We start from the raw sequence: 12,617 nt of genomic DNA on the forward strand, positions 1-12,617 counted from the left end.
GGAATACACCTCGTATGGAAACTCACCTATAAAGCTTTTCCGCTTGTTGATCGTGGCCGTGATCTGGGCAGAGACGCCAAAGTCGGCCAGCTTGACGTCGCCGTACTCGGTCAGCAGGATGTTGGCGCCCTTGATGTCCCTGTGCATCTTGCCCATGGAGTGGAGGTACTCGAGGCCCTTGAGCGTCTCCCGGCACATGTAGGCGATCTGGACCTCGGAGAGCGGGCCGGTGACCTGGTAGATGTCCTGGAGACTGCCGCCGCCGCAGAACTCCATGCAGATCCAGAGCTTGTCCCGGCGCAGGTACGACCCGTAGTAGGCGATGATGTTCGGGTGGCGGCAGTCCCGCATCATGATGATCTCCTGCTGGATGATCTGTATGTCGTCGGAGGGCTCCAGCTTGATGACCTTGATGGCGGCGAGCTCATTGCTCTGTATCCGTTTCGCCTGCAAGGACAATGAAGGGAGAAGGCATTAAAATCAATATGACGAGGAGGAGGAGCAGGACCTGAACACCTGCACCTGCACCTGCAGAGGCATCTGGAGCACGGTGGCCTCTGTTCAGCTCCATTCATGCAGATATTCCTGCTCGTTTTCAATAAATTTTTGGCGAGCACTCTTGCACATAAAAATGCATTGTAACCACTTCACAATTTCCCTGGCAGGCCACCACCTCCTCCGGCAGCTCCCATTTGCATGGAACAATGGCGTGGGTGCTGACACACCAATCTCGCCCACCCACTCCCACGTCATGCTCCCACGAGCAACCGTATCATCGTCGACGTCATCAAGCGGAAACCTGCGAACGCCTGAGAGGAATATTAAAAGGCTTCCAGGCAGGAGCAGGAGCCTGCCTCCTGAAATCGAACTCTGGCCCTGGCTCTGTCTCTGGCTCTGGCTCCCCACGGAACAATATTGAATAATGAATAATTATGCCAGGATATTGGGCAATCAGGACCTTTGGAAGGCAAAACATCTAAGTTGTGTTTACACCTTCACACACAGTGTCATGTTCAGGACGAAATTGGATTGGATTCAAAGTCCTTGTCGACATAGCCACTCACTGGGGCAGAAAGCCAGCCCACATCCTTTTGATTTATGTAATTTCAGCTAATTAGTTGCGATGACGAGGAGACAGTCCGATTAATTGCCGCCAATTACCGCCCTTTGACCTTTCGGGAAGAGCATTAGGCCCGAAAAGTAATTTGGCCCTCAAGGATCTCCGCTCCGCTGTGACCAATGGAAACGGATTCCATTTAAAGCCGGAATGTCTGTCCGTTTGTCCGCCCATCCACTGTCCACTGTCCGTTGTCCGCTGTCCTCTGTCCGGCTGGCTTTTCGCTTCAAAGCCCGCTGCAATAATTTCGCATCGCTACGCTTCGGTTCGCCTGTATCTCGGAAGTATCCTTGAAGGACCTGGAGCGCACACAGAAGCACGTGTTTGTGCTTCGGCAGGACGGCAGGACAACAATGCATGTGGTATCCACTTTCGGGCTCTCGCTCCACCTGCCATCCGGCTGGCTTTATCCTTGACGTGTGTGTGCCTGAGGCCGAGCCGGAGCCGGAGCCTGAGCCGGAGCAGGAGCCTGTGTGTCCTTTGTGTGTACGTGTACATGATTCCACCATTTATCCCTGCGTCGTGTACCTTATACGCCCACGCCGCCGTCTTGCTCCGTCCCAGAGAGCTCTTATTTTTATTTTCGTTGCATTTATTATTCAATGCGGTAGCCGGGCAGGATTCGGCATCCGCCTCTCCCCCATGGCTGCAGGTACACGGCGTGGGCATGTTATTTTTTTGCAATAATATCTTGCTCGACTTAATGAAGATAAAGCGATTTTTATTGCACTGCAGCCTCCGTCGAGGCGGGCTTGTTTGTTTTTTCAGCACTTTTGCTGGTTTTTTAGCTGATTGCTGACTGTCCTTGCAGTCCTAGTCCCCCACCCGTCATTCCCCCAGCATTGTTGCATTTTTGATCTGGGCTGGCTTCCAAAATTGCATTGCACACTTTTCAGCAGGCGGTCTCAGTGTCCTGGTTCCCCTCTCAGATCCTTGCTCAGCCCATCTGACAGGCGGGCAGCGTCGGCTCTTCTTGTTCCTCATCGTGTTTATGGTAAATAAATTATGCGTGATTTCTAGACAAGTTCCCTGCGGCTGCGGAGATGAAATGAAATGTGTTGAGGCAGCAGCGGCAGCAGGTCCTGGCTGTCTTCCTAGGTCCTCAGCCCAGAAGTCTTGCCTGCGAACTCGGAATACTCTCTCAGGATTAAGGACACAAGCATTCTGGAGAGAGTAATCAGAGAACGACTTAAAACTGGCCTGCCTAGCTGGAGGAGGAAAGCTGCTTCCAGCTTCTGCTTCGCTGGCTGAAAGGAAGCGAGCACAGCACATCCTGCCACTGCTGCTGCTGCTGCTGCTGCTGCCATCCTGCAGCCCAAGATATGCAGCATCAACAAATTTATAATGAGCTGCGCCAACGTCAACGGCGCAAGTCCTGGCGCACAAACTTTTAATGACTCCTTTTTCGGGATCAATTACAGAGTCAACTGGCGATTGATTTCATTCGCACTCCACTCCACTCCACTCCCTCCTATTTGCTTTAATTAAAAATGCATTAAATCATTGTCTGGAGGCCATTAAGCAGCCGCGCTGACGTTCGGCAATTATTATGAAAAATGTATCCAAAGGACGAACGGGACGGACCTGCCCTGGAATGCATGCTACACTTTCCGAGACGCAACCAATCGATGACGGACAGGGGGCGGCGGTCGGCGGACTGCTTCCTGTGTATGTCCGGCGTGTAATCGTTACAATTTCCGACATATGCTCGTATGCATGAGCGGGCAGGGGCATCAGGAGCCAGGATGCTCTCCTTTCTGCTGTGGTTTCTCCACCGGGAAAAAGGGTTCTCCGCTCCGATGCCCTACTTTCCTCGTTATGGCCGTAATGCACATTACGCGTTAAGCTTGAATTTTCGTTCTTGCATTGTTTGCTAATTGCCAGCAGCGAGAAAAAGGGTGTAGAGTATGTGGAGAAGTTTTCAAATTATACACAATAATAATAATAAGAATAATAATACTTCTACATGCCCTTAAAGGCTGTAATTGTTGGGCTTTGTTGTGAAGAGACTACCCCTTTTTCGCACTGTGTGGGTCGTGGGTCATTGGACACTGGACACTGGACACGCTGGCTTAATTTCGTTTCAGGGCTTCCGCGGAAAATTCATTTAGCGCGCAGCAATGTAAAGAGCTTAAAACAGTGGCCGCTTCCGACCTGTCCGCCCTCCGACCTCGTTCGCTTGCCGGCGTTTGACGGAAATAATTTATGATTTCATTCGCGAAGAGGTCGCGCCAGGAAGGAGAACTTGATTCGATTGGCGGGGTCTCTAGATGCGTTTTGTTTCCAATCGAAATTGAAATTGAAATCGAATTATGAGCAATAGGTATTGATCGGGCTGCTCCTAGTCGACCCCCTCCCACAGTCGAGCACTCGACGGCGGACTGCCTACTTGAGATACTTTTCGAGATACTTTCCGAAAACAGCTCATATCTGGCACTTGAGGCTGCAATTACCCAGCAATTTTCACGCAATGCCAAAAAGATTGAAGCTCTCAAGTGGCCTGGGTCCGGGTCCGGGTCCGGGGTCTGGGTCATTGCCAAGAGAGACAATGGTGGCAGCCTGACGAGCACTTTCCGGAGGGCCGTCCGAGACAATAGATGGGCGGGAAATCGATCGAATTTGTTACTGGACGGAGTCTAATGGGCCAACGGCTGGCCAAAAAATATGCGGCAATCAATCAATCAAATCGCCAATCGATATGCGGATGAGTTCCAGCTCCTGAATACCGGCAGGATAATGGATCAAAATGAATGCCACTCGCTCTTTAAAACATAAATCTCATCGCTTCCAAGCACGCCTCTTTGTGCGGCGGGGGACTATCCCAACTGATTCAACATTGCGGGCCATAAAGATAAAATTCTGCAATATTTCCATTCGGCGCACAAACACAGTGTTTGTGGCAGCCACGCCCACAGCTGGCTCCACCCTCCTACCCACCACCCACCGCCCACGCAGAATATAGAACATTTTTTCATCTTCGGCTTAGTTGGGGAAGCTTCTTGTGATGTTGTTTCCAGTTTTCGGTTTTCTGTTTTCAGTTTTCCGGTTGCCGGCATCCAAATGCCACACTCCTCCTCATGCCACATGCCCCATGCCCCATGCCACATGTACTCTCCGCCGCAAATATTTGCCATTTTTCGCTGTCGGTTTTGTCGGTTAATGCGGGCATTATGTCAGCTTCCCAAATTGTTTATTCGCGCAGCGCGGAATGCGCGGGTCACCGGGGGTCACCCGAGCCAGAGCCAGAGCCAGAGCCGCGGCTAATTCGGGGGCATATTCTTTGTTCCAATGCACTTCTGTTTAATTACGAGTGCTCTGCTGTCTACTGACTGTGTGAAATATGCGAATGTTATCGCCGCCACTCAATAAACACATTAAGCCCCGAAAAGCGCCACGCTGGAAATTAAAAGAAAATAATCCCGCGAAGGGGGATGGCTGGATGGTCGGCAGTGCCTGCTGCCTGGCGATAATATTCATAATGAGCCTACTCCTGAACGCCATGCCGGATAAACGGGTTAAATGTGACGCAAAAAGCCACCAGACAGGGAGGGAAGGTGGCCAGACAACAAAGATAAAATGGCGCTGGGCTTAGCTGGGCGAAACAGGAAAAGGACAGTCGTCCAGCCAACCCCTAGGGACCTGCCCTTTGAACCCCTGCCAGGGGTCATTAACAGGCCTGGGCGAAGTCCACGTGACCCGCGTTACTAGATCCATTATTGCTTATGATTTGCATGCGAGCGGGAAGCCACTTGGCAGGACATGGAAAGCGTTTTCATCAGGATTGGCGAGGGAAACCCCTGAGGGAGTCCCCCCTATCCATTCTAAATTTTCAAATTATTTCTCTCTCTGCAACAGCGAGTCACGTACAGCCCGCTGTTCAGATTCTAATGGCCAAATGGCTTTTCAGCGCAACAGAATGTAACTCGGACTCTGCATCCGACAAGGGTTTTCCATTCACAGCGAGTGCCAGTGCGAGTGGGACTCTGAGTCCTTCGAACCGTGTTGTCCTGGTCAGTGGGTCACCCCCGCCGCTGGCTGTGCTCCACTTAGAGCGCCTTTTGATTAACCGTTTCACAGTTATTAATGGCTTCTGCCCCCGCTTACTGCCCCCCACTAACCCCCTCTACAGAGTGCTGATGTGTCGCATGCCACCCCCGCCTGTCTTCTTTTCACGTCTCTCTCTCTGTCTGTTTGCCAAACAAGCTGTGGTGCCTCAAAGAGCTTCCTTCAGTCCCCGACCTACACTGGCAGAAACTGGAGTCATAACTGAGGGTAGTGGCTATCTGCCTCCTCCTCCGATTTCTCTCAGTGCAGCTATCTCTCAGCCGTCTAGCTTCTGCTATTTGCTTTTAATTTCCAGCGTTTTCTGCACATCATTCTCATTCCGACGACCTCTCCGCCCACTCCCTCGGCTCGTGCCCCATTAGAAGGGGCATTAGGTGCGGCAGCCCCGCGTCTCTTCCCGCGTGGGCGTCCACTCTCCACTCTCGGCTATCAGGGCCGGAATACTTGTTTGGCTTGGGCCGGTCAACAGGTTCAGAATTAGCGCTTTAATTTCGTTTCGAGAGCTCCGCTCATAAATTTCAATAAGTGCCAGGCCTGGCCGGGCTGGAGCTCAGGCTTTCCATTCTGGCGTCTGGCAAGCGAAGAAGGGCCTCCTCGGATGCACTCGCCCCAGAAAATGCTAATTGAAAATACAATATCATTTAAATTCAAATTAGTTCTCGAACAAGCCCGAAAATGGCTTTCAAGTGAGAGGGCCCGGGGAGGAGAACTTTTATTTCCTTTTCGGGTGAAGGTCTGCCAGTGCTGACTAGGGGATAAGGGGAGGATCTCATCATCATCATCCTCGTCCTCATCATCTTTGTAGGGATTCTGTGTATCTATTGCACTTGTCGTAACACAGGCAAATCACGTATACGCCTCGTATCCGTCTACGCCCGGCAACCTTTTTGCCTTTTTCCGCCCACTTGCACCTGCCGTTAGTTATCAGAGTACAAGTTTATCACTCCCGCCCCTGCCACTCCCCCTCCCGGGGGGGCAACAAATTTTTAACGAACTGGTTTATGCATGAGCTACTTTGGTCCTCCGCCATTATGCATTGACATCAGGAGGCGTGGCACGGCAGGAGCTGGCAACCTTCACCCACATGTGTGCCATGGAGTAGCTTTATGGGCCGATTGCCGAGTCCTTTATGGCCAGCCCAAATAAGGGATTAATTCTGCATTAAGCCTGCTGTTAAATGGCGGCCAGAATTAAAAGTTTTAAGCCTTCTGCTCGAGGAAGGGTTAACCACTCGAGTGTTTGTGTTTTCGTCGCAAGATGTTTGCGTTTGTTGTTCTCCAAGAGGACTTGTTCACTCACCTTTCACCTTTCACTTGCTTGCCTCTCACCTCTCGGCGGCCCTGCATAAATGCATGACCCTTCACCTGCACCTCATTAAGTCACTCACCCAGTGACGCCCCTCCTGCTAACTAATTTGCTCTGGCCGAGTGGGGGGCGGGTTCCTCCCGAGACAAGAAACTTTCCAGGTGACAGCCAGGTGGCAGGGTGACTGGTAGGGGGAAGCTGGAGCACCAGGACGATAGTTAAAACACCTCCAAGTGTCTTAGTTCTGTTGCATGAATTAAAGTTCGCCCGCCTGCCTCCCGCTCAGGGCTTTTGGGCGTCGCCCCGCCGGATGTCCGTCGCCAGTACGAGTGCGGGTGAGAGGCGGAGTGTGCTGGGGGCCTCGCCAGGATAAATGCGAAATGCGTCGCATAAAAACTCTTTTTTATTGTAGTTTCCAGTTGGGAGAAGGCTCAGAGCCCCCCTCCGAAAAGTCCGCACTTTACGAGCAGCTGCTCGGCTGGTACAACGTGGCGTATGATTCATTTTTGCATGTGCTCTGATTTGGCAACAGAGGGAGGAGGAGGGAGGCGACTACAAATTTGCCTTTTAGCGCCAACATTTTGTTGCCTCTGTTATGGGGCACGCCATAAAAAATCGAGCACGCCAGCGTATTTAAAAGCGGCAGCCAAACGAGAAATGGATGATTAGCCGCGAGGAAATTCATTTGGCCATAAAAAGCGTTCGCTGAACTCCGCAGAGCTTGGCGGAAAAGTGCATCCAGAGGGTGGAAACCAATATCCGATCTGATATGGTGAGCTCATGAATTTTTCATCCAACCTTAAGACGGAGGGGGCTTGCAATAATGGGAGAGACATTCCATCGGCAGACCCCTAGTCGGGGCCTAGGAAGGCCAGTAGGCCAGTGCCCAGTGGCCAGCTTCAATTAGACGGCAAATTAGACTAATCCTGGCCAGGGACAATGAAACTGCTGACCCCAAATCCTGGCCACGCACGCAACAATCCCGCAACAAGGCCCCGGGATATGGGCGGGGATTAGGCCAAAGCCCAGGCCAAGAAATGTGCGTGCGAATCGGAAAGAGAAGCAACTTTCCTTCCAGCTTCTCCTTCGGCTCTGGGCCGTCTGGCTTAGGCGACGACAGCCATATGGCCGAGGAGCCTTGGTCACGATCCCGCAGGATAATCATGTAAATGAAATTATGCTTTTCCCATGCATATTAAACCGGCCAGAGCACCCGGAAGGCGGTCGGCCGGCCGAGTGGCGCAAGAAACGAATGTGATTTCTTGTTCTCGAGCAGGTCGACGACTCACGACCCGCTCTCGGGGATTCCGGGCGCTGTGACCTCTTAACCCCTGCCTCCTCCCAGGGCTTTGTCATCCTGCTGATGGAATTAAGACATTTCTCTTGGCACAGCCCCTTGAGAGGCTCTTCTCGCAGAAGAAGTGCCTGCCAGCACACCTGAGAGCACAGCGCTTTAAAACTGATTTAGGCCGCACTTCTAACGGCAAGCAGGGAGTAGACTGTGCCGGGCCAGCTTCTCTGTTTATTTTGGTCGCCAGTGCACTCTGCATCGGACGGCTGAAAATAGCCAGCGGGATGGCAACAATAACGCGAAAAGGCTGGCTGGCCGCAAAAACAGGGAACGGTCTAAAAATGGCCAGCGATGCGTCCGCGCTTGCGGTCAGCTACAGAAATAGAATCGCCAGAGTGTCCCGGTCCTGGGCGGGCCTGGGAGAACTGGGTCAGTGCAGCCGACAGTTGGCAGCAGCTGCGGTTGCATAAGCCGCCCATCGCCCTGCCCTGCCCTGCCCTGGCAGACATAAACAAGCACGAGGGCGCTTATTTATCACCTTTATTGCATAAATTGATAAGCAATTTCCAGCAGCTGGCGTGTCGTGGAGAGGAGGAAGCTCCTCCAATGCAATTGCCGCTCGGGAAATACAAAACACGCCATAAATTTCCAGCTAATAAAGCAAAGTGCAAACAGCAGAGGATGGGGAGCTGGAGCTCGACCCCGGCCCGATGAAATATTCATGGAGAGGGATCTGGACTGCTCCACCTGATGACAGTGTGGCGGAAATTTAATTTATTTATCGACAGGGCGAGTATCTTGCGGATACAGAGCCGGCCCTGGACGGGTGACTGGCCTATTACTTACTTGTTATTGCCCATCGCCATTCGACAGTCGGCCGTCGCCAGTTGGTGTTGTAATCGCCAATTGGTGGACGGGTGGACGAGTCACCAATCAATTGCTGTAATCATAAATGGCTTATCAGCCATCGAGCCGAATGCCATTTGCTTCAGTGAGTGACTGGCAGAGGACCCTGAACCTTGGCCGCCCCACCCCGGGGGCCGCATCCTTTTAGCTGCCCGTCCTCGCAGCCTCGCAAATGTGCTCGAGTCTCAAGGATTTCGTGTACTTCTCGGCCCGAGATGGCGAAAAGAGCAACAGAAATCTCAGCCAAAGTGGCAGCCAGGACAGGACGTCCTGCACAGCGTGTGTGAGTGGTTCGGCACTCGCAGAAAACTCTTTGCGAAGCAGACAAGGTCCTGCCGATCAGGATAACCATCTGGATGATTCCAAATCACTTTCCGCATCTTATTCTTCGAGTGTGTGTCCTCTCGCCCGTGTGTTTGTCAGTCGCCTCGGGCGCAATCAGTTTCAAATTTTGCGTAGTTTACTTTTTACATTTCAAGCTGAAAATTGAGCAGCGGGCCAAACCCCGCCCGCCATTCGCCTTCCAGGGGGGCAGGGGTGGGCGAACTATCCGGGCCAGTAATCGATGCAGAGACCAGAGACCAGGAGCCTCCCAGAGGAAGGCATTGGCATGGCTCTGCGGGAGCTGTTTGCCCTGCACTTGCAAATCGAATTTATGGCCAGGGGACTGGAATTGATGTCCTTGCCTCGAGGATCTCCTCGAGGTGCTATTGGGGGGGAGGGGAGGTGCCGTGGGATAATGCACCACCTCCCGGGCCATCAGCCCAGCATCCCGCCAGCATCCGCAGCAGTGCCAATTCTGCTGCTATCGTTTTTAAAACTTTCGCTAAATTGAATTTCTTATTACGTAAATATTGGAGTAGCTGCGAGACGTTGTGAGTGCTCCCCCACTTTCTCTTCCACTGTCCAACTTCTGCTCTTTGCCCTCTGACATTGCCAAGGCTTTGCGCACGAACGCCCAGGCGCCGAAAAGTATGCTATAATATTTAAAGCTCACGCAAACGAATTCTCCTTGTCGCTGCCTTCTCCGACGCTTGCTGGACAAAAAAAAGGAGCACTGAGAGAAATTACTAGACTCAGAGGATGGAATATGCATATATTTCCATAGCTCTGTTCTTAGAACTCCTGATTTTCCTCTCCATGTCCTGTTTTGTCAGACTTTTATAGGCATTCAGAGGCCAAAGGGTGCCCAGCCGTTTTATGAATTATAGAAAGGATGGCCCGGATAATGTCGCAGCCGATAAGTCGACCTTGCCCCGAATCAGATGGCTATTCAATTAGCCGCAAGGTTGGCTCCGCCCCGCTCCACCCCGCTCCGGGCGAGATGCATTTATTTATTTATAAATGCGCTTATCTCCGCTGCCTGCTGGCCGTGATTTATGGGCCACGATTTGTTCAGCTCCTCTATGCTCCTCCCTGCCATGGCCCGAAAGACACCAAGAAGCTCACACTCTCCTACCGAAAGAGCTCCCCCTTAATGGGCCATAGTACTCATCATCGTCCATCGATTTTTATGCTGATTATCGCCCCGTTCCGCCTGGATTTTCCGAACAATTGAGCCAATATTCTAATTATTCTGCCGGCAACTCGCAGATCTGGCTCACGGAATGAAGCGATAGAGCGCGTACGGACTGGAGACTGGAGACTGGGCACCCGGCCAGAGGGCTCTGCTCTGCTCTGCTCCCCTGAAGTGAACAAACGAACGGCTGGAAAATTAGTTTGTCTTGAAGAGTATCGACTTGGGGAGGAGCCGTGATAAGCCTGCTGGGCTGCCGTACTTACGGAATACTTGGAATAACTCCCCTCCCGAGCTCAGCAGCTTGCTCCAGTTTAGTTCCCCCTCCCGATCGTTATGGAAATAGATTTTTCCGCACTTGAGCCATCGGGTTGAAGAGCTCCCCCCCTCCTGCCATTGCATCTTCCCCCCTCCATGTTGCCTGTGTTGCACTTGTTGTTGTTTTTAGTTCGAGTGCCCCGGGAAAATAATGAATTTTCACGTTTCCTGCCCGTTCTTGCTGTTTGGCAACTTTTAGAGCCCCTGCCTTGTTGTTTTTGCAATTTTCACGCTATTCTGTTGCTCGGTGTCGGGCCCCCAGCGCTTGTCCACCACTGTCCACCACCCACTTGCCACCACCCCTAGTCCAGTTTCCTGATGACTTTGCCATCGACGGCGCCCGCCAGCGGGGAAATGGCAATTTAATTAAGCTGCTCGGCTGCACAGTCTCCTGTTCCAGGGCCACCCCTTCCCTCCGGCAGTTGCCGTGCACTTTTCGGGTCGCAGTTCAAATAATTTGGCGCTGCGAGTCCTGCCGCCTTTGAAGTGCATAATGAAGGCAGTCGCAGGACCAGTCCGGGGACGCGAGTAGTTTCCTTTGATCTCCTCCGCTTCCACTTCCGCTTACCTGGAACGAGGGCAGAAAGTGTACAAAGTATGATATTAGTAATTTTTCCCTTTCAGGGTGGAGCTTATCTACTAAGGGTGGTCCTGGGGTGGCCCAGACATTTGGGGAATGGCCTACAAGCTGGCTGGGAGCCAAAGGGAAAGCCAATATAAATCCAATTCGCTCGGATTACCTGGAATTTTTGCGCTGGAGCGTGTGTACTCTTCGGCCTGTTCATCAAGTGTCTGTCAATTCCCGGCCCCGCCCTTTGACCCATCCATCACACACACACACACTCACACACTCACACACTCACACACACACACATGCAGAGTGTAGTATAGCACAGACATAGACATATCGCCCATCGACCTTTCGCATATTTCTCTCGCCTTGGCGGGAATATAAACAAATTTCATTCCGTAGGCTCCCCACTTCGACCAGAAATACTTGTTTACACTGCGCGCATTTTATTTTCGGCAGATAGAGTCAGTCGGAGGGGGGCGAGGAGGTGTAATACACTCGGAGAAATACTTAGCAACAATAATCTATAAGATTGTGCTGTATTTTTTAACTTTTCAGTTCTCATAACTGGCTAGAAGAGCAGGGAAGGTCTGAAATTATTCTATAAAAAATATATAATTTACAAAACAACTCCTATTTTCTCTCTCTGCACTGAAACGAATCACAATCAGAGGCATTCCTTGGATTGTTTCGCTCGCTATTTGTTGACCTGCACTGCCGCCATATGCTGAGCCTCAAAAGAGTGCGAGTTCCATAAATTCCATTCCCAGCCAGGCCCCACTCCCAGACCTCCAACTCCCAGAGCTTCAGCTCCCAGCCCTCCAGCTTTGCCGAAAACTTTCCCAATAGCACATTACCCTAATCGATCCTCTGGGGAGCGCCACTTGAACCACTTAAAACTTTAAATTGTCTTATCGGAGGACCCACTCTCAGATCCTGGCTAGCAAAAACTAACCACAATTGAGGACTCGTGTGGCAAGAGGGCGTGCGTGAGTCCGGTTTATAAACAATTGGGAAATTAGTAGAAATGGCCGGGCAGCCGGACGAAAACAATCCACAGACCAGGGGCAGAAAAAACACAAGGAACAAAGCCAGGAAGGCGGGAGGGAGATCCGAGAGCCAGAAAGCACCCGAAAATGTCATTTAAAACTGGCCGCAAACGGCAATTGCCAGCCATTGTGCGAAAGCCAACAGATGCGGGAGGAAAACTGGAACAAAGGCTGCTGTCATCGTCGCAGCAACAGACACAAGCTGACTCTCCTCCCAAATGATGACAAATCACACACTCTGCCACACACTCTCTGCGCCACACACCCTGCCACACACAAACACTTGCAGATAAAGTTGTTTTGTGGCTGGAACTGGAAGAGGAACTGCAACTATGGCTGCACTCTCCCCTCGATCAGGACTCCCTTATTCGATCAGCCAACTCAGAAGTTGCAGCCACCTCCTCTCTCGTTCTTTGTTGTCCCTGGAGTTCATCGTCCTTCCATCAATTAGAGGCGGAAAGAGTTCCAGCTACAGTTTC

The 12,617-nt window shown here is 51.7% G+C and overlaps 1 protein-coding gene across 6 annotated transcripts in view; it reads right to left on the reverse strand.

Annotated features, from left to right (window-relative positions):
• The window catches only part of LOC6494441 (mitogen-activated protein kinase kinase kinase kinase 5), a 40,324-nt gene that overhangs the window by 15,177 nt on the left and 12,530 nt on the right, over positions 1 to 12,617 (reverse strand). For all 6 annotated transcript variants that reach the window (XM_044715561.1, XM_032450596.2, XM_044715562.1 and 3 more), the window contains one exon: positions 27 to 447. In XM_044715561.1, the coding sequence (XP_044571496.1) occupies positions 27 to 447 (421 nt within the window). The remainder of the gene's footprint in view (positions 1 to 26; positions 448 to 12,617) is intronic.

Source organism: Drosophila ananassae, chromosome 3L, assembly GCF_017639315.1.
Source record: "Drosophila ananassae strain 14024-0371.13 chromosome 3L, ASM1763931v2, whole genome shotgun sequence".
NCBI lineage: Eukaryota > Metazoa > Arthropoda > Insecta > Diptera > Drosophilidae > Drosophila > Drosophila ananassae.